We start from the raw sequence: 19,397 nt of genomic DNA on the forward strand, positions 1-19,397 counted from the left end.
GTGATCAACCAGAGCTATCGAGTGTTGTGTTTCCACAGTCATCAGTTCTGCAGGTAACAGACAGCTTCAGGCCTCCACTCACTCCTCAGTCTGTCCATCACTGTCGCTGTGTTGTGAGCGAGCACAGAGTCCAGCAGCGAGCTGTCACAGCTCCTGCCTCCGGGGCTGCGGCTCCAATGATTTTTCATCTTCCAGTCAGCACATTTTCAACTAAACCCCTGCAGCTGCACAGAGTGACCACTGTTAACACTACACCCACAGGGGTGTGACATAGTACATGGACTTAAAAGGTCACTTCCAGAACAAGGGCGCTTCAGAAAACCAGTAGGTTAAAGTATATCTGTCTGATTCAACTGATTTCTGTAAGTGACCTTAAAATGTTGACATACTACAAACAAACTCTTGTCATTTTCTATATTTTGCATTTTCATGACAGCTGCTACTGAATAGGAGTCTGTTTCCTCCAGTGATTTCTTGTATTTCTATTTGTTTTGGAATCGTTCAGGCTTTACATTTATCAAGACTGAAATCCAGGTTCTTTTGAAATACTTAACACATTCGACCAACGTCAACCAAGCAAACAGTGCACTGGGTCATTTTGACAGGTCAAAGAAGTAAAAGCACAGGAGGAAACCAACAATTTGATGACGGCTGAGTTCCATTTTTAGCTGCCTCATTCTCAGGGCACATGTTTCCTCGTTGTCATACTGTTCTGACATGAACTGAATAGAGACATTGCTCATGTTTTCGGTAACACCAAGGGCTTTTTTTTTCGCAGTTTAACCCAGCAAAGAATTAAAACAAAACTACAGAATAAACACATTTCTGATTCTTTTATTTGCAACACAATGACATAATATTTACATACATTCATTATCTATAGCACTGTGGGTGTAGTCTAATTTTATCTACAGTACATGCATATAAATAAATCATTAGAATGGACACATTTTAGCAGTAAAAGCAGCCCAGTGAACCAACATATGTGCCCTTAAACTGAGGAAGCTAAATGGAACTCAGCCATCCTTAATTTAATAATGTAAACCTGTGATATTATTTCCTACTGTGATCTGTCAAAATGGCTGCTTGTCAAACAGCACAATATCTACATAAGAGTGAAAACTTACCCATAACTTACCTTATATAATAATAAGGAGAAATAAAATATAAAAGCATCTCTTTAGTTCTTACATTGATAGGTTTTTGTTTTATATAAACATCAAAACAAATAATATTGTTAATGTGAGAACGCAATAAATAAAAACATATCTATATTAAAATCAGAGAAAGTGCAGTCGTTCTAATTCTAAAAATGTATTTATCCAAATCCGTCCGAAAAAACCGCTCACAACGTTTAGAATGAGAAAACAATTAAATAGTACAACCAGCAGGTGGCGGTAATGCAACTCAAAGTTGTCATGTGCCGTCATTTCTAAAACCAGTGAAGAAGACACAGCAGAAGTGAAGTAGATGCAGGCTAGCTAACCGGTTAGCTGTCTGGGCTAGTTTTGCCTTTTTACTGCGGGGTACGACGAACAAACACCTCTGTCACCCCGATAACGTCGGCTCATTTGTACGCCGCAATGCCGGTTCACTCCCGGGAGAAGAAAGAAAGCAACCACGAGGACATGGAAGTGGACTTTCCCGAGCAGGACGGCAGCAGCACAGACGAAGAGGACACCGTTAGCTCCTCCGTGTCCGAAGATGGAGACACCTCTGGTAAGAGAAACAGGCCTTAAACACCAGCGTACCCTTAGTGTTTTTAAGCACAGTTTTTGAAAAGACGTGCTGTTGAAAATTGTGTGACACTTTCATTAGAGTGTTGATGGTACAGTGTCGAGCTATGTTTGTAGCTATAGTGACAGATGAGCAGCTGATGCCATGTCTACCATGTCTTCATGTAAACAGAGATGGATGATGAAGACTGCGAGAGGAGGAGGATGGAGTGTCTGGATGAGATGACCACTCTGGAGAAACAGTTCACTGACCTGAAAGAGCAGTAGGTTCCTGTGTGTGCAGTAGAGGAATCTCTAGTCCTCCCCTAAACCTGTCTGACCTGAATGAATGTAAATATGTTTTGGTGTGTGGCAGAAACAAGGAGATTCTTGTCATACTGTCAGATTATTTGAGTTTCTTTCCCCACAGGAAGTGTTCCAAATATTTTTATAGTATGTGGTTTGTTTGTGTTCAGTTTTTTTACCAGACCCAAGGTCTATTTGACCTGGTATTAACATGCATTTATGCTGTTCTGAATGTGTCCTCGGATATGATGATCCAAACCACATTTTGGAGGATTTAATTTAACATTGATTAGCCACCAACTGACCAACACATGATTTCTAGTGGTTAAAATTAAGATGCACGATATGATCAGCATGATAATGATATTGGCTTTAAAATGTGTTATTGGTTATCTGCAAACACACCAAGATCTGCCAATATGACTAATGACTACTAAAGAAGGCTTCATAGGCTGCTACCTCCTTGGCTTCTATGCTGTCGCCCTCTACAACCATTATTTCTTTTACATTTATTTTGCTCAATGAATATTTTGATCTGCTGCGGGACAACTATGCTAAATATTATGTCAATTTCACTACAGAAGAGAAAAATTACCTCTGCAGTTGGTCCCAGGGAAAAATTTATTTTTATCGCAATTCCGATATCGACAAAAAGTCCAATCCCTAGGTAAATTATTTTTTAATGCTACAGCGGTGTAAGTGCTGTTGTGATTTGATAAGCTCCTTTGTGACTCCTTTTTTCTCTGTGGGTCAACGATAACCAGATTGGGACACACGCACACATTGACAGGTGACCCATATTTACCTTTAGACTTGTTAAAAAAAACTTACATTTGTTCTCATGAAAAGACACGAGAAACATACAGGAAACATGTAAATGCCATGTGTGAACGGTCATACTTACAGTCGTAACACTGTCCACTTGTGATTGGATCACTCCAACTGGTCCAAATAGGAAAGATGATTTCAATGTGTCTTTGGCTTTTAAAATGTTCAACCTGAATAAATGTATGTGTAGTGGTTAAAGCAATGCTTTAAGCCACTGAGATGTCTCACCTGAACAATTGAATTTACACGTTAGTAATGATCGCGTCTGAATCTGAGACAGACTTGCGGTTGAACATCAAATTCTGTTTATTTTCCTTCCTGGTGGACGGTGACCCTTAGGAGGTTTCAAACTCCCCAGAGCATCAACAGTCAAAAACTTCTTGGGCAAAAGACCTGAGTGAACACAGAAAAGTTTGTACTAAACTAATGACTGACTGCTAATTACCCCATGAGACCAACACCATATAAAATAGATGAGTTGTTTTCTGCTGCTACAGCGTCTCTGTCATGCCTCATCATGATAAGTGAGGCTATTTATTTTGACCTTGCACAGACCACTGAGAGCGGAGTATGATGACAGCTTCCAGCTGTGTTTTATTATCTTCTTCTGTCACCACTGTGGTGACTTGGCTGTTTATAGAGTCTTAAAACAACTGCTAGATTCCCAAAATTCACCATAGTGGCTGAACTTGCTGTAATGCAGCAATAATAATGAGTGATGAGTTTTGTGTATCTGTCATATGCTCTTTGTTACCGTATAGGTTGTACAAGGAGCGTTTGAGCCAGGTGGACATCAAGCTGCAGGAGGTGATGGCTGGCTGTGCCCAGGAGTACCTGGAACCTTTGGCCAACCTGCAGGAGAATATGCAAATTCGGACCAAAGTGGCAGGTGAGTCAATGCAATATTTCACTCTTTGCTGTACATAAGTTGATTTCAATCATGAACTCTGTAAATGTCTGTAAAATTTGGGTACAGGCTGCCGTTCACATGAAGAAAGCAACTGGAGATTGTTTTCATCAGGTGCGTTCATAACAGAATTAGAATATACATCCAGACCAGAGGTGCCGCCTGTATCTAGCATTCAGAAGACAAGACACTCAAGCTGCTTACACTCACTCAGACATTTTCTGTAAGGGTAGGGTTGGAGATCCTGGAAAACCCTTTTTGAGCAGGCTACATTTTGACTTCAACAGCAGTTTGATTGATGCATCACAATCCAATTAATTTGTTCAGTGGGATTGGATGGTGTTTTTACAGGCCTGTCCGTTCCACAGCTGACTCACACTTTCCAATTTGTGACAATTGGTTACAATCGGGTTTTGACAAGGATTTTATGCAATGCAGTAAAAAAGGCCCCAGAAAATGATCTCCCACCCGACCTTTTACATAGAGGACTGTCTGTAAAATGGCCAGTGTGAGGTTGTATTATCACTCACAGTGGACTGGACAATTTCCTGAAAATATCAGTACATTTTTGAAAGAAGCTATATATATTGGTATTGCACTGAATTCTTTCAGGGATTACACTCCCTAACCTTAGACACTTACACTCCCTAACCTTACACAACCTCCTTATAGAATTAGTATATTTTGCACACACAGATAGTTTGATAGTTTAACCTATGCATTTAACACACCATTAGTGAAAACACACCCACATTAAGGTCTTAATGTTTGTGTAAATGTTTTTTTTTAAATATTATTTAATGATAAGTGCTTTACTGTTGTGAGTTAAAGACAAGAGTTGCTTGGATTAAAACAATCCTCATCTTTCATGTAGGCTGCCTCAGATTAACTTGCCACCAATGTCTGTTGCAGGCATCTACAGGGAGCTGTGTTTGGAGTCGGTGAAAAATAAGTATGAATGTGAGATCCAGGCAGCCTGTCAACACTGGGAGGTGAGAGACTAAACATTTTGGACAATAGCATAGATTTTTTTTTAGAATAGGTTTTGTTAAGCAGATTATTGTCTGAATAAAATAGAAAACACACCATCATATTTCGTGTTTATTATGAACAACCTGAATTAAATTGATCCCCAGGCAGTGAGATTAGATGATGGTGGTGATATGCTTTATCTCTGTCTTCCAGAGTGAGAAGTTGCTGCTGTTTGACACTGTGCAGAGTGAACTGGAGGAAAAGATAAGACGATTGGAAGAGGACAGACACAGTATTGATATCACCTCAGGTACCAGCCACAACTTGCACATTTATTTTGAGACCCAAAACAAATCTCTGGTGACCCATCTCTGGGTCCTGATGTCAAAGTGGATCAGAAGGTATGTCAACAGTGATTGTGAATAATCTGACCTGTGATGCAAATCCCAGAGTATTTGTATGAAGTAGGAAAAAAAACCCTCCTTACGTTCATGTCTACTCAAAAGCAGCAGAGATTTTAGTTTTTTTATTGAACGACAATAGAAGCCATCACTTGACAAACCTATTGATTGTGTATTTAGTTTTAAGTCTCCACTTACCTTTTAGTGTTCAATTACTGTTAATTACTGTGTTAAGAATCAGTGGATTAAAGCGGAAATCTGGGATTTCTCCACCTGGGTGGGTAAAAAGACAAAAACATCTTTTTGTCCTTGATTCTTGATCCTAAAACTGATGAGTATATGACTGTGTGGCACTGATCGGTCACCATTTAAATTCAATGCTGGACCTTGGCATTTTATTTATTTAATTCTCATTAGCTTTGCTTATGCACACAGTTTGACATGTTTGTTTATACATGTTTTTTGTTCATTCACCTTTTTAAGATTGATGTTGTTGTGATTTTGCTTCTGTTACATTTTCATCAGCTCGTTCTCCTGTGTTTTTATTTGTTTTTATTGCACAGCACTTTATAAATGTGTTTTGAAATGTGCTATATAAATGAATCTTTTATTATTGTTATGGTACAGCCACACAGTTAAAACAAACAACTTGCATTAGTATTAGTGTAAAATATTAATATTATGGCCGATAAGGAAATGTGACGCTAATATCCAACAGAAAGAATCATCATGGAGGCACAATAATAATCTGTCCTCTTTGTTTTCCAGAGCTGTGGAATGATGGATTGCACTCGCGTAAGAACAAGAAGAAAGATCCGTTCTGCCCTGTCAAGAAGAAGAAGCCTGTTGTTGTGTCCGATATCCTTCGATTGTCTTTTGTCCTTTTTTTTGTCCTACAGCTCATATCACTTCAGTTTTGTACAGTTACAGTTTTTCCTTAACCTTTCCATTACGGCCTTATATTGTTTACATGCTGCAAGATCTAGATATTCTTGAAGACTGGACAGCGATAAGAAAGGTAGTGAAAATGGACAAAAAAGTCGCATGACAAGTGCATCTATGTTGATTTTAAATTTGGTGATTTGATCTTCTGTTTGTTTCACCTGTAGGCAATGGCATCGCTGGGGCCACACAGGGCGAAGGTGGATGGTAAGTGTTATTTCTCCCCTTCCTTGGTTACAGTCAATATTTGGCTGAGTGCAGCGATCGACCCACAGTTACACAGAAGGAGTTGATTCAATACTTTGAAGCACAAAAGTGCTCAAGTTCATTGATAAAGAAACAAATGATGCCTTTGTCCTCTTCACTGTCCTGTTTTGGTGTTAACCTTACCCTGTCCTCAGTCACTTGTTCCCTTCCCCATCTTCCTATCGCTTCCTTACCCCACGTCTCCCTGTCTTTTTCTCCCTCCAGTTCCGCCAGTCAAGTCTGACAGACATCACCATGTGGCGCGCTCCGAGGACGGTCGACTCTTCTATGACAACCAGTGGTACTGCAGGGGACAGGCCATCTGCATCAACAGGAAGGACGAGTATCCGACAAGGTGTGTATGTGTTTGTCTGGGAGGAGGGTTCAGCAGGGCCCAGTCAGACCTGATATTAACATTCATCCTCAGTGATCTGATTGCAGGTGGATAGCGTTAAGTACGACTGTTGACGCGTGGCATTAAAACATGCCCTTGATGCTTCTCCTGTGTTTACTTGAAATAAGATCTGGCTTCCACTGCCCTGTGTTCAAATATGCACTGACTGACGTCATGTCTGTTTGCAAGGACAAAATAATGTTTTTAATGACGTGTGCCTGCTGTCAGTGTATTTGTTTCCTCTTTCGAGGACCTTTTTTGGCACAAACACTGACCTTGTCTGGACCAGTAGTCCTCATGGAGACCGAAACCTGGCCCTTATGAAAACTGTAATGTCATAGCCCCACCTCTGTCTTGCACCGGTATTCACTGTCCCTATTTTTGTTGTCATTGTTATCATCGTAGTCTTGTATTTGGAGATTGTAAGGCAGTGTTGGCAACTACTTTCAATGAAAGTCAGTATGAAAAGACCCTAGATATCACTAGTGCATGTTCTGTCCAAGTTCAGACACAAGAGTTAAGTAAAAAAACAACTTGAAGATTAACTGTGACACTGAATCGTAAAATTAGGGGAGGAGAAAGCAATACCTATTTACACAGACACTACGTTTAAAAGGTTTAGGACTAAGATTTGAATTGTTTTTAATTAAGGTTAGGATTATGCATTAACTGGTTATGGTTAGGGATAACACTTTGGTTAAGCTGGAAGTTAATGCAGTGTCTGAGAAGAATAGCAGCACAAACCTGTGTAAAAATACAGTGACCTGATGACTCCACCTGGAGCTGTGAGAGCGCAGTGGCTCCACTCACCTTAATGGAGGAGACTCTATTCTGAAAAGGGACACAAATACAGGCACAGATTTATAGCATGGTATAAATGGATTGCTCTCCAACAATAAATAAATAAAATACATTCGAAACATGGTCTACAGCAAAGGATAGGAGTAACGTCTTTCAGAATCAATGTTAGTTTTATTCCTCTGTGTCTTTTCTAGAAGGAGTCCAAGGTCTGTGTATATCTGTGTGGAAGGACACAACTTGAATTACTTTATAGTCCTACCTATTTGGCCGGTACCATTGCAATTACAGAGTTCAGAACTAAACCCTTCTTCTGACACATGCTCAGTTACTGTTACATTCCTGAAACATGCAGATTGTCGACGAGTGCCTGGATAAACCCAGCTAAACACCTGTGGGCGGTATTAGACACAATCTCTATGCTACAGAGCACTCGAGCTGTTGTGGAGTCTTCACAACAACCTTCATAAAACACTTTATGTTGCGTTCTCCTTTAATGTGTCAGCCAGCCTTTGTGTGTACGTGTAGATGCAGCGTCTCCCCAGGGAAGTAATGTTTCACTAAAGTCAGCTTGAAGACATCTATTGCCACAAAACTCTGCGTAGGTTCGCGACTTCAAACTGTGTCTGTGTACAAAGACAGATCTGTGAAGCTGTGTGTACGCATTCTTCAGGGTTTTTTTTTTTAATAGATCTCAGTCACCGTGTGGAGTCTCACCTCCTCTGACATGCAAATACATGGAAACAAGGCTTTTTGGTTTTTCTGAGACCTCTCATTGGAAAAAAAGGCACAGATTTCTCAAAGCTCTGCAGCATTGGCAGAGAAGCTGTGACATGTGATCTTTACACACAGTCGTGGCTGTTAATAGTCACTGTGTTCATTCATTCATTAATTCATTCATTCATTACATGTTTGTACTCATAAACTAAGGTGCACAGTCACTAGCATTGCACGTCAGTTAGGATTTATAATAGTACTATAATTAATAATAATTAACATCAACATTTTATGTATCTACTTGTTTACGTCAATTATACATTTGCCTGTTCAGCCAAAACACATATTGTCACACAAAAGTTACCACATAATGATAATAACCGCAATTATTGATTATTAATTGATTACTAAATTAATCTTGTTCTTCTCAAATATGGATATTTTATGGTTGCTTTGCTCCATTTAACATATTAATCATTAAAACTGAATCTTTTTGTTTTGTGGACAAAAACAAGACATTTGAGAAACTCATCATTTTGAGGTTTAGGAAACACTGATTAACATTTTCTGGACCAAATGTTTACTTGATTAAATGAGACAAGTTGCAGCCCAGGTCACTGCAGCCTCTGGTTCACTCTGAAGAAAAACAAACGCAAGAGGCTCAGTTTCAGGCAAAGCCACTCGATTTGATTTACGATTTGTGGGGGATTGTGGCGTTGTGCTCACGTCGTTGTGTGTTTGTGTTGCAGTGCCATCATCACCACGATCAACAACGATGAGGTGTGGTTCAAACGACTGGACGGCACCAAGTCAAAGCTGTACATCTCCCAGCTGCAGAAAGGCAAATACACTATCAAGCACTCTTAAAACTCTCACCGACACTCAAACACAGACACGTGCAGCACTAAGACCATCATCTTTCGCCATGTTTCTCTTGCCTCGCTCCCGTGTTTTTTGCCATGTTTTGCCATATGTATAGTACACGTACACTAACGTCCTGAGATTTTACTCTCGAAGCCTGACAAACGCACACAAACACACACCTCATTTCACTCCTTCTTTGTGGAAGTATCGAAAAGCAAAGGAACAATTGACCCTTTTTAGAAGATGGTCTTCTCTGTAAATATGTATATGTATGTTGATATTATTGCCGAGGCCACAAAGTGGAACGGGAGATCAATGCAAAGTGCTGCTAAAGAGAGGAAAAAAAAAAAAAATGAAAGGAGAAAAACTGGAGCAGTTGCGAACTGTGAAGCTCAGTCGAGTGCCTTTCTGAGACGAGACAATGCCTCGGCTGAAAAAAAAACAAACTACCAATGCAGTGAAGCCTTACTCTGTACTGTGCTAGCACGAGGTGGACTGAAGCGGGTCAATAAGCGAGTGAGTGAGTGAGTGAGTGAGAAACCCCCCGATCCAGGTGAGGACGCTGTCAAACTTGAATTTCATGCTCCACAGAGTCTAATAAATCTGTATTTACGTCCCCAGGGTTTGAGAAAAAAAAAAGAAGCCAATATAGAGATAGAGAATGAATTGAGTAGATGATTATATTATTATGAACATGATGAGATAAAACTATTCCTCAATAACACCCTAGGGTTTGGGTGAAACCCAGTGGGGTAACCACTGTACTTAATGATTTCTTGGTGTGTTGATGTTTCAGTGTAATTTTACCAGCATGACATTTTTAAAATCAAGGCCAGGCCGTTGGAAAAGAAGTCTAAACGTGCGGAAATGAGAAGTTCTCTGTACATAGAGACGTCAGTGTGTGTTGTATTTAGTTCACTATGTTTTGTTTTGGGTCTCCTTCCTCTTATGTTGCCATTGGTGTGACGGTGCCTCGAATCTTTTAAAGGAATCGGTTTCTTCCTGCCATTTTCCGTAAATGGGGCTGTTGTGGCTCCCTGTAGAGCAGGTGGTTATTTTCTGTGAGGTGTCGTGTACAACGTTAACTCATTTCCCATGTGCAGTATATTTTGAATGGAATCGAGCAATTTTTGAATACATCAATTTTCCTTTATGACAGGATCCAAAAAAATTAGCTGAATAGTTTTGTGCATCGTTTTTTTTTAATGGTTAGCTTGAAGCAGAATCAGACCACGGTGCCATGTTTCATATTTTTTGTCTTTTATCTAGCCTGACATTATTTAAATACTGTAGTGTAAATGTTACGTCTCTCTTTAAAAAAAGAAAAGAAAAAATCCAAAAGTATTTCTGGTTACCCACCTCTTGTTTTTGTTTCTCTTCCGTTGTCACTTCTCTTTCCCTATTCCTCTTTGTCTGTGTCTTATCTGTCAATAAAAAAATACCCTCCGCATTTATGCATTAACAGTACACAGAGAGAGCAAAGTTAAGGGACTTTTTTGGAAGAGGAACTCATCCTATGTTAATTACATTTGGTGCAATGACGGATGATCTTGCTTTGTAACGTCGTTGTGGTATTTTATCCTCTTCGTCGTACGTCCAATACATTTCTCTCAGTATTTACCGTAAACAGGGTTCCCACGGGTCCGAGAAATCTTTGCAAGTTTTTGAAAATCGCCCTTAATAGACACAGGTCATTGAAAGTGCTTGAATTTTTGTGCAAGAAAGAAGTTAAGTTGATATTTAGGTAAATGTCTCCCTTGTTTGTTGCGACAGTGCCGACTTTTTCATGCGTCCTGCGTTGTTTGATGAACGTAGTCTAGACCGACGCAGAACTACTGTCAAGTCGTAATTACTAGCGGTCTCTCTCCGCTGTTGACTTGAGATTCCATGCAGAACAACGAGAGAGAGCAAATTCCAACTTCCCCAAGATCCCAAGGATAATCACTTTGAGGGGATTGGCCCTGGAAAATCCTTGAAAAGTCCCCAGATTTGATGTCAACCAAGGTGTGGGAACCCTGGATAAAGCAAAGTGTTGGTAAAGTTGATTTTTTTTTAAGTTCTGCTTTGTTTTTATGCATCATGATTACTTTTCTACGGTAGAGGTAAAATGTTCCAATGCATGTACACCTGATTAAAGTTTTTGGTTGTATTAATTGAAGTGTCCAACATGCACATGAATAATTCATCATACAACAAAGATTTTGCATTTGAGTACAAATAGGTTTCAAATCTACCTTTTTAAGTCCATTTGTCTGGCTTTCCAGTCAAAAAGTATAAAACTGCATTTCATTGATTGTAGTATTAACCTGCACTGATAATTTCTCTTACCTAAAAGCCTTAAATAATAATTTGATTGGGCGTAGCATGCACACAAAAGAATCCGCAGAAAATCTTTCATAATTCTTCAGTGTGGAGAGGCGGAAAAGTCCCTGACACTGCTTAACCCAAAGTCACCCCTGAGGTTTGCTGGACTGTGATTGCACACTGTGATGGAAAAAAAGGGGGTTTTATTAATGCTGAGCTGGTCTCTTTGTTAATGGCTCTTAGTTCTGCTGTGCTTTTCTCAACTCTTCACTCACTTTATTTCTGCCAAAAGGCCACTCACTAGATTAACACCACACACTCAGGATGTGCACTGATATACGGTTTTCTTGCCCCTTCCACTGTCCATCTGCCTGCCCTCAGGCCTGAGAGGAAACCTCATGCGTGACCTCTGCAACATTTAATTGATCCATTGGGAATATTCAGCAGTGATCAATTGAATGAGTACTTTGTTAAAGCGAGTCCTCTAGTTTAGGTTTTCTAACCCAAACGTGTGCTTTAAAATTGCAGATAATTGACCATAATTTACCTCATTTACACTTGGTCAGTATCACAAAGCTTATTCAAACAAGTGTGTCTCTCTGAAATATGAAAACAAGCGCCCTTGCTCTTCCTTGTCGAAAGACCCTTTTCTGCCCAGTAGGTGTCAGTAGAGCTCTACAATGAAGAGGCAGCAGTCTCTGCACTAGATGCTAGGAGGGAGGTGGTCTGTAAATCTGGGGCACCCTGCGACTGAAGCCTTTCAGCTGATGAAAGAGAGAGCGAAGGAGAGGATGAAGGCACGGTTTGATCACAGCTTGCTGGCCATGTCTGCTACCGCAACAGAGAGAGGAGGAGGAAAATCCCCATCACCGCGTCAAAGGCAGTAGCAGTAGTGAGCAAGCAAGTCACAGGGCTGCCTGTCTTAATACGCCATCTACGGGCCTGTAGCCAAACTTGGTGACCCCTACTCTAGAGATGTTCTTGAATCTGCTTCACACATTCCGTGGATGAATGGTCAGAAGTGGACATGACACGCATATGCAGAGCGTTGTGTATTTGTGAAGATGCTTGGCTGAGTCGGGCGCACTGCTCATCCTGATGTTCGAGAGAGTGCTGGGGAGCTGCTCCAGTGATGAGTCAGGTCCTGCTGGATGAGAGAAACTGACCATCTTCATCAGTCCCATCTATACTTAATGAGTAACCGGAACTGGAGGGTCACTGGGACGTGTTTACTGCAACACTGAGGCTAATTAGACCATGAAAGTGTCACACTGTGCTGAATTACTTATATCCATGCCCCTCTGTGCGATGTCCGCGTGTGTATTTTTATGGCTGTTCAGGAGAGTGAGGCCGTTTGTGTGGAGCTCTTGTGTGCATGCTCGCATGTGCCGTGTGCCAGGGCTGTGTGGGGGCGAGTACCTTTGCTGATTGTGTAAGAGAATGTTAAATGCATACATCCATACGTTCACATCAAAGGGATGAATCAAGCTGCTCGCAATCAGGAGAGAAGAGTGAAGAGAGACGCGCAGAGAGTGATTTGAATCGGGTGGACGGTGCTGCCTGCTATCACCTCTCTAAGTATGTCAATGACAGTGGCCTAGAATTCACCGTTATCACTCAGGGTATAACTGTGTCTTCATCTCATCCTTTCTAGAGGCCTATTTCATCAAGTCACTGCTGCCTAAGAGATAAATGTGTGTTTACACGTAATGGTGCATTGTAAATTTACAACGCTTTGGAAAAATAGTAATAGGAGGATAGTGGCAGGAGGAAATAAGATAAACCATCTCTAGATAATCAAAATCTCTTTGTCTGGGAAGCAAAGTCATTACATACCAAAGATCAATATCCGCCAGCGTCGTTGCTGATTGTTAAGCATTCTTTACAACGATGTACAAACAATGGTTAGATTGCTGTTCTCACACGATGGACAAAGTTCACTTCTGTGTGAAAGAAGATATTTTCCTGGGTTAATTTCTCCTCTTTAAGATCAAGGCCCCCAGTTCCCAGCTTCGTAGATTCAAGGTGTATTCCAGTTCTGACGGTGTATTCTTCATAATTAAATAAACCATTGCTGTTAGCAGCCTGGCACGTTTTATCATGAGCTAAAAGCTACAAGCCAAACCTTTATTTTAGCCAAGAAATTGCTTCCAAATATTGATTGGCCCATTGAAAGTGGTTGATACCGGTATCTCATGTTTGACTGGGCGTGATTCACTGCAGCAGTAAGATAGTGAGGTCCTCCCATGCCCAAATCTGTCATGGTGACCAAAAGACCCTCAGAGTGACGAGGGATGGCTCTTATGGCGTCATTTCAAAGTGTGCAGCATGGTAGAACCGTGACAGCCATGATTGTCAAGCCTCAACAGAACACCTACTCCCTATCTACTCTTTAGCTGTCAGAGTGTCAGACAGAAAGCGCTACCTGTCAGCCTCTTCGAATGAGTAGCAGTCTCATGATATGCTGAGCTGTCCCGGCTAATGCAAGCCTACATCCTCAACACAAGGGAGTATTGTCATCAGGGAATGCTTCGCTGGCACAGTGCTCAACTCAGGTCAACCTTGTGGTTTGGATCTTGACTCAATAAGGGTGAATTAAGGTTTAGCTCCAAAAGTTGTTGTGGAGAAAAGTCCCACAAGCCATTCCATTGCAGTCTTCAGGGGAAATGGCTGCACTTTCAGCAGAGGGAACTGACTTAGAAAGTGACCCAGTCTGTTCTGTTTTCCTTTATGTAGCCATTACGTTTCACCATTAAGGTGAATACATGACCCTCTGCTGAATTTGAGCAACGGGCAACCTCAGCTAAAGCCGTTATCTCTCCATTCCATGCTCTGGCAAGTGCTAAAAAGGTGAAAACAAGCCATTCAACGCAAACGACATGCTTAAGCGGTGACTTGAGAGACACTAGTTTCAGACTGAATCTTTCATGATAGCCCATGAACATTTAAAGTTCATTTACACTCAGGTGTGCTCACTTTCACTTTCACTATGTATTATCGAGGGACAGAAATGAAAAAAAATCTTAGAGACATCATCTCTACCTTAGTTGAGTTTTCTCATAATGTGCACTTTGCACCACTTTTCCTACTCTGTGGACAGTGTTGTTGGCCTTAGGCTCTGCCATTGGCTGTGTAAGGGTATCTTGGAAGGATCCTCTTGGCTGTCTGTGTTTAACCCGTGAAACGACACCTTTGCTTGTCGACGTGTTGGCACTGGAAGTTGTATCCCTGCATATTTTCACATGCGCCGTGATTGACACGTGAGCTTGACATCTTCAGCTTTCTGAGTTTGTAACGTGGCTGAATTTGGCATCCCGATTTGCAGCTTCTCTTGGTAGTTAAGGGGAAAGTTAAGGGGGAAAGTCAAGCCACAACGGTCGTGCCCCTAACTCTGTCAACTAGAGTAAAGGTTTTATAAATGTCACTACTGTAAGGCTTTACATTTCAGTTGTTTTAAGTTACATTTCCCTAAAGTTTCCCCTTTACTGCCACTGTCGTGATTCATGATCGTACCTGATATGAAGTGATCACCCTGTGGTAGTGGTTAGGGTTGTTGCCCTGCAGGTCGGTCGGAAAAAAGGGCCTTTCTGCATGGAGTTTGCATGTACTCTCTGTGTGTGCACGTTTCCTCCCACAGCCCAATAAGAAGCCCATAGGTTTGAGTAAGAGAGTATCTCTATGTGTTGGCCTTGCAATGGACTGACGACCTGTCGAGGGTGTAACCTACCTTATATCAGCTGGTATTGGCACCACCAACAGCTGCACGACCTTCATGTGGAGGATAAAGTGGTAGACGATGGATGGATGGATGGATGGATGGAAGTAATCACTCTACAAGCGGAATCCATTGCCTGAGTGTCCCCATAACTCTAATCTTCTGCTTTCGCTTTGAGTGTGTTTTATAGCAGTGATCCATCTCCGCTGCCCTCGGGATCTTTGGTGATCGAGTAAAACGCTCTCTCGTTAGCCTGTCTTTGGCATCCCGGCGCTCAGCTATCCACCATTTATAATTTTTATGAAAACAGTGAAAAGACGAGTCTTCTGCTGGTTATGTCTAGGGAGCTGAACAGTGCTGCTTCCTGCCAAAATGGCATTGTTTTGGTTCAGAGTGTTGCACGTCTGGATTGTGTGCATCACCTACCGGTGCTCTATTGCACATTTTATCAAGGTACGCAGCCCTATGAAGTCACGTGACCAGTTTGTATTAGCAAAAAAAAATAAAAAATCATGCAATGTGGATTAATAAGCCTGGAAACTGTCATTTAAAGAGGCATGGTGCTTGTTATAAGGGCTCTTTTTAACACCAACCTCTTTCTTTGCCTAAAACAAAAAATATTATGACCTTAACAGACTCCCAGATGATTTTTTTCTGTCCTATTAAAGTCTGGTTTCATGTGTTATAATAATTCTTTTTGACATGGGGGCTTGAAACTGAGCAGCCTCAACAGGCTGGCAGGGCCCTCTGTGTCAGGTTTATTTAGCTGACCATACGAGGTGATAGTATCACCTTCCACTTCTACACCCACTGTCCCCAGACACCATACAGTGTCTCCTCATTATGTCAGCTCTGATATGCAAAGTAGCCAGTGAATGGCTGTAGCATTACACAGAGAGAGAGAGGCAGGGCTAATGAATTTGTCTGAGGGCTTACAAAAGCATGTGTGTTTGTGTCTGGACGGACTCCCCGGCCAGTTGGTAGTACTGTTGCTATGATTCTACATAGACAGGATATCAAGTTCAGTGTCATCTTCCCAAACAGATAAACACACACCTTATCCGGCCCTTGCCGGCGCAGCCTCGCATGCTCGGAGCAGGCTCGATATGGAAATGTAGTCAAATGGCCAACTGGCATCAGAGACTGCAGGGAGGAGTCGGGGTGGTAATTTAGAAGCAGGCTTCTTGTTTGTCGAGATGCATGATGAGTTTGTTTACTGTAAGACCACACGTGCAAAATACGCTTGTGTATCGCCCCGTGTGTGTGTGTATGTGTGTGTGCCGGACACAGAATCAGTCGAGTAAGAAACTGAAAGCTCACCCAGCCATTTGGCTGCAGTCCTAATTGGCTGTGCTCTTTTGACAGGATGCTGACGGAGCACTTTGCACAGATAGGTACTCTGTTTTGCTCCATTTTCATCTTCTGGGCTTGTGAAAATATTTCCTCAGAGGAATTCCCCGCTCTCCTCATTTTCAGGCATAAAAAAACCCATAAGTGTCGCCCTTTGACAAGTTACAAAGCTTGTCCCCCCCCCTCTCTGTTTTGGATCCAGAAAAAGGGAATGTGTTGGCTGGAAATTCGCCAGCTTGAAAGAGTCCACTCGCTGATGCTTATCAGACCTTGGTTGTTTACTGTTTGTTGACCTCCTTGGCCTCTGAATACACACACATGTACTCACAGTAACATGTTTCATAGACATAAATGTCCTCCTTCCTTATGTTTGTGTATGAAAAAGCATTTGTTTTAATACATTACATGAAGTCCAGATCATAAAAATCCACTTCATTGTAATGACATACTTGACCCTGCGGGGAACGCACATACAGAAACACTCACAGAGCTTTTGATGGACAGCAAAGACCGTTGGGGTGTGAGTAAAAAAAAGGGGGTGGGGGCGGTGTCAGCAGCATTTGAAGCGAGCCATGTTTAAAGGATGGGAAAGATTACCACCTCAGGGTGCTTTTACCCAACACTTCACGTTGATGGATCACAATGATATCACTTAATGCACTTCTATCTCCTTCTCTTTCTCTCTGCTGCCCATTCATAAATACATTTACTCAGTCTGACATCCCTTCAGGTGTCTTTTCACATCGCGCACACTTTATGTGAAGTTATGTCATGCTCTGTGCGCCTTTCAGAGGTGCAGCTCGTCTGTCCTCCGTAAGTGATGTTGGGAAAGAATAACTCAGAATTATTATGTTCGTTAGTCTAGACTGAGATGTGAAGGAGTTTTTTTCCATCGAAAGTTTGTTTTGTGAGCTGTGAGATTCTGGGAAATATCTTTCAATGTTATGCTCCAGCGATAACATGAAGCTACAGCCAGTAGCTACTTACTTTGGTTTGATAGAATCAATGGAAACTGCGTGCGCCGCATTGGCAATGTCATCAGAGTGTGTGGAAGATACTTTACATGACATTAATGATGCAGTATCTCAACTTAATTGCTCCAATAACTCCATGGTTCTCAAACTGTGGCGCATGCACCACCAGTGGTACGTGGAGGACACTCGGAAATACTGTTCTACTATATATATATCAGTGTTAGAGTCTCCTTATATCTTGCTCCATCTTAATTATCTTAATCTAATGTCACTATAGCAGTGTGTGAAGTATACGTGAGGAAGAAGAGGATGATGAGAGAGCGAAGTGTCTTATTGGGAATAATCCTGTGAAAAGTTTGTAGCTGACTTTGCCTCGGCCTATTTACACCACGGTATTTTAACATTGGTGATAATGGAGTTATGTTATGTTTAGTTTATTGTTATGTTTATTAGTGTTATGATTGGTGATCTCTACCATGTCCCGCTGCAGGTCTCTGTCTCATTTCGGTTCAGCCACCAAATGCCCCTGATTCGATGCACCGTTGAAGTATATGCGCTCTATTATTATCTTGATCAAATTAGTTTAAAGCTGTAGTTTGAAACAAATGTCTGTTACATTCAATTTCCAGTTGTGTTTGTCTGGCAGTGACGTGGCTTCCTGACGTGGCAGATTGGATTAGGTTGACTGGAGACTCTCTCAACATGTGTCAGATGGGATTGGGTTTATCGCAACGAATGAATGTATAGTAAAATGGTGCTTTTTTGATATTGTGCCACGGGAATACATAATCTCTTGATGTCTCTTGTCATGTAGCTGTGGCAGTAGCACCTGCCCACTTTAAATACAGTTGCCCATGTCAGACCCCATCATCTTGCATGTTTTCTGTTGACATTTAACTCCTATCTATATATGAAAATGCTACAGTGCTGTGAAAGTGCTGTAAGTCACCCCCAGCTTTGATGTCGGCCTTGTTGATGCAGATTTTAGACGTGCAATTTGTCAAATTCTATGATCTTTGGCATTTTGAATGGAACGACGTGCTTGAGAATGAGTTGAACTCGACTACAACGTGTGTTTGTGATGCTCAAGCATGTCTTAAACCGAGTATAACGGACTGTTTTTACAGCAGCAAGCTTCATCGTGAAATTGCAGGAAGAATCAGTGATGTTACCATGATGTTAATCAGGCTTCCACTCCAGATTGAAGAGCGTTGTGCTGTTGTTCAAGTGTAAGTGGAGGTCACATGATAAATACTTGACATTTTAGCCTGTAGAAGCTGTTATTTTTGTTAGTATGTTTCCCATATTTTGAAGTCGTATTCCATATATTATGTATTATTGGGCATTATTATATATTGTTTATTATACCTTAGTGTCCAAATGATCACAAAATGTAATAGAAGTTGTGATTTCCTGGTTTTTACTCATTACCAGCTCACCATTTGCACTATATTTTAGTTTGAGCAAAAATACCTGAAAAGCCATTTGGACGTTCCCGTCAGCCTCAGCCATGATCTGTGTTTGGTGCTCATTAGCAACCGTTAGCACTAATGATGACAAAGCACTGCTGCTGCCAAATACAGCCTCACATGGCTGTAGACTCTAACTCTCGTTGATTAGCAGTTGAAACCGAATAAGCTAATTGTTTTGGCTGTTCTCTGTTTATTTACAGTAATATTTAACTGTTGCCGGCGGTGACTCTCGCTCGCGTTCTCCCAGCATGATGTAACAAAGTATTGTCGTTTTTTTATATCAAAATTTGTGAGATTGTGCTCTTTTTATTTATTTATTTATTTATTTATTTATTTATTCAGAAATCTGAGAAGTTGTGAATATGTGTGAACTAGTTCAGGGCTGCAGCAGTTATTTGATTACTAAATCAATTGTCAACCATTTTGATAGTCGGATTGCTCTTATCGCTCTTTTTTATCACATGCACTTATAACCACACTGCCTGGGGATCA

General features: G+C 41.2%; 1 protein-coding gene across 2 annotated transcripts; it reads left to right on the plus strand.

Moving 5' to 3' along the window:
- The first annotated feature begins 1,272 nt into the window (after window positions 1-1,272).
- Window positions 1,273-11,243, plus strand: LOC122784496 (breast cancer metastasis-suppressor 1-like protein-A). Of its 2 annotated transcripts, XM_044049794.1 has the most exons (11): window positions 1,273-1,719; window positions 1,909-1,999; window positions 3,611-3,738; window positions 3,826-3,870; window positions 4,669-4,748; window positions 4,942-5,038; window positions 5,898-5,987; window positions 6,083-6,147; window positions 6,239-6,278; window positions 6,543-6,672; window positions 8,976-11,243. In XM_044049794.1, the coding sequence occupies exons 1-11, from the start codon at window positions 1,584-1,586 to the stop codon at window positions 9,091-9,093; spliced, it is 1,020 nt and encodes a 339-aa protein (XP_043905729.1). In that variant the 5' UTR covers window positions 1,273-1,583; the 3' UTR covers window positions 9,094-11,243. The 2 variants fall into 2 exon arrangements, with proteins under 2 accessions (XP_043905729.1, XP_043905730.1); XM_044049795.1 differs by lacking the exon at window positions 3,826-3,870 and having other exon boundaries at window positions 1,345-1,719.
- The last annotated feature ends 8,154 nt before the right edge of the window (window positions 11,244-19,397 follow it).

Source organism: Solea senegalensis, linkage group LG17, assembly GCF_019176455.1.
Source record: "Solea senegalensis isolate Sse05_10M linkage group LG17, IFAPA_SoseM_1, whole genome shotgun sequence".
NCBI classification, from domain to species: Eukaryota; Metazoa; Chordata; class Actinopteri; order Pleuronectiformes; family Soleidae; genus Solea; species Solea senegalensis.

Coding starts and splice junctions, on each gene's coding strand:
- LOC122784496 (XM_044049794.1), top strand. CDS start 1,584: ATGCCGGTTCACTCCCGGGAGAAGAAAGAAAGCAACCACGAGGACATG. Junction 3,739..3,825: donor AATTCGGACCAAAGTGGCAG/GTGAGTCAATGC, acceptor ATTTGGGTACAG/GCTGCCGTTCACATGAAGAA. Junction 6,673..8,975: donor AAGGACGAGTATCCGACAAG/GTGTGTATGTGT, acceptor TTTGTGTTGCAG/TGCCATCATCACCACGATCA.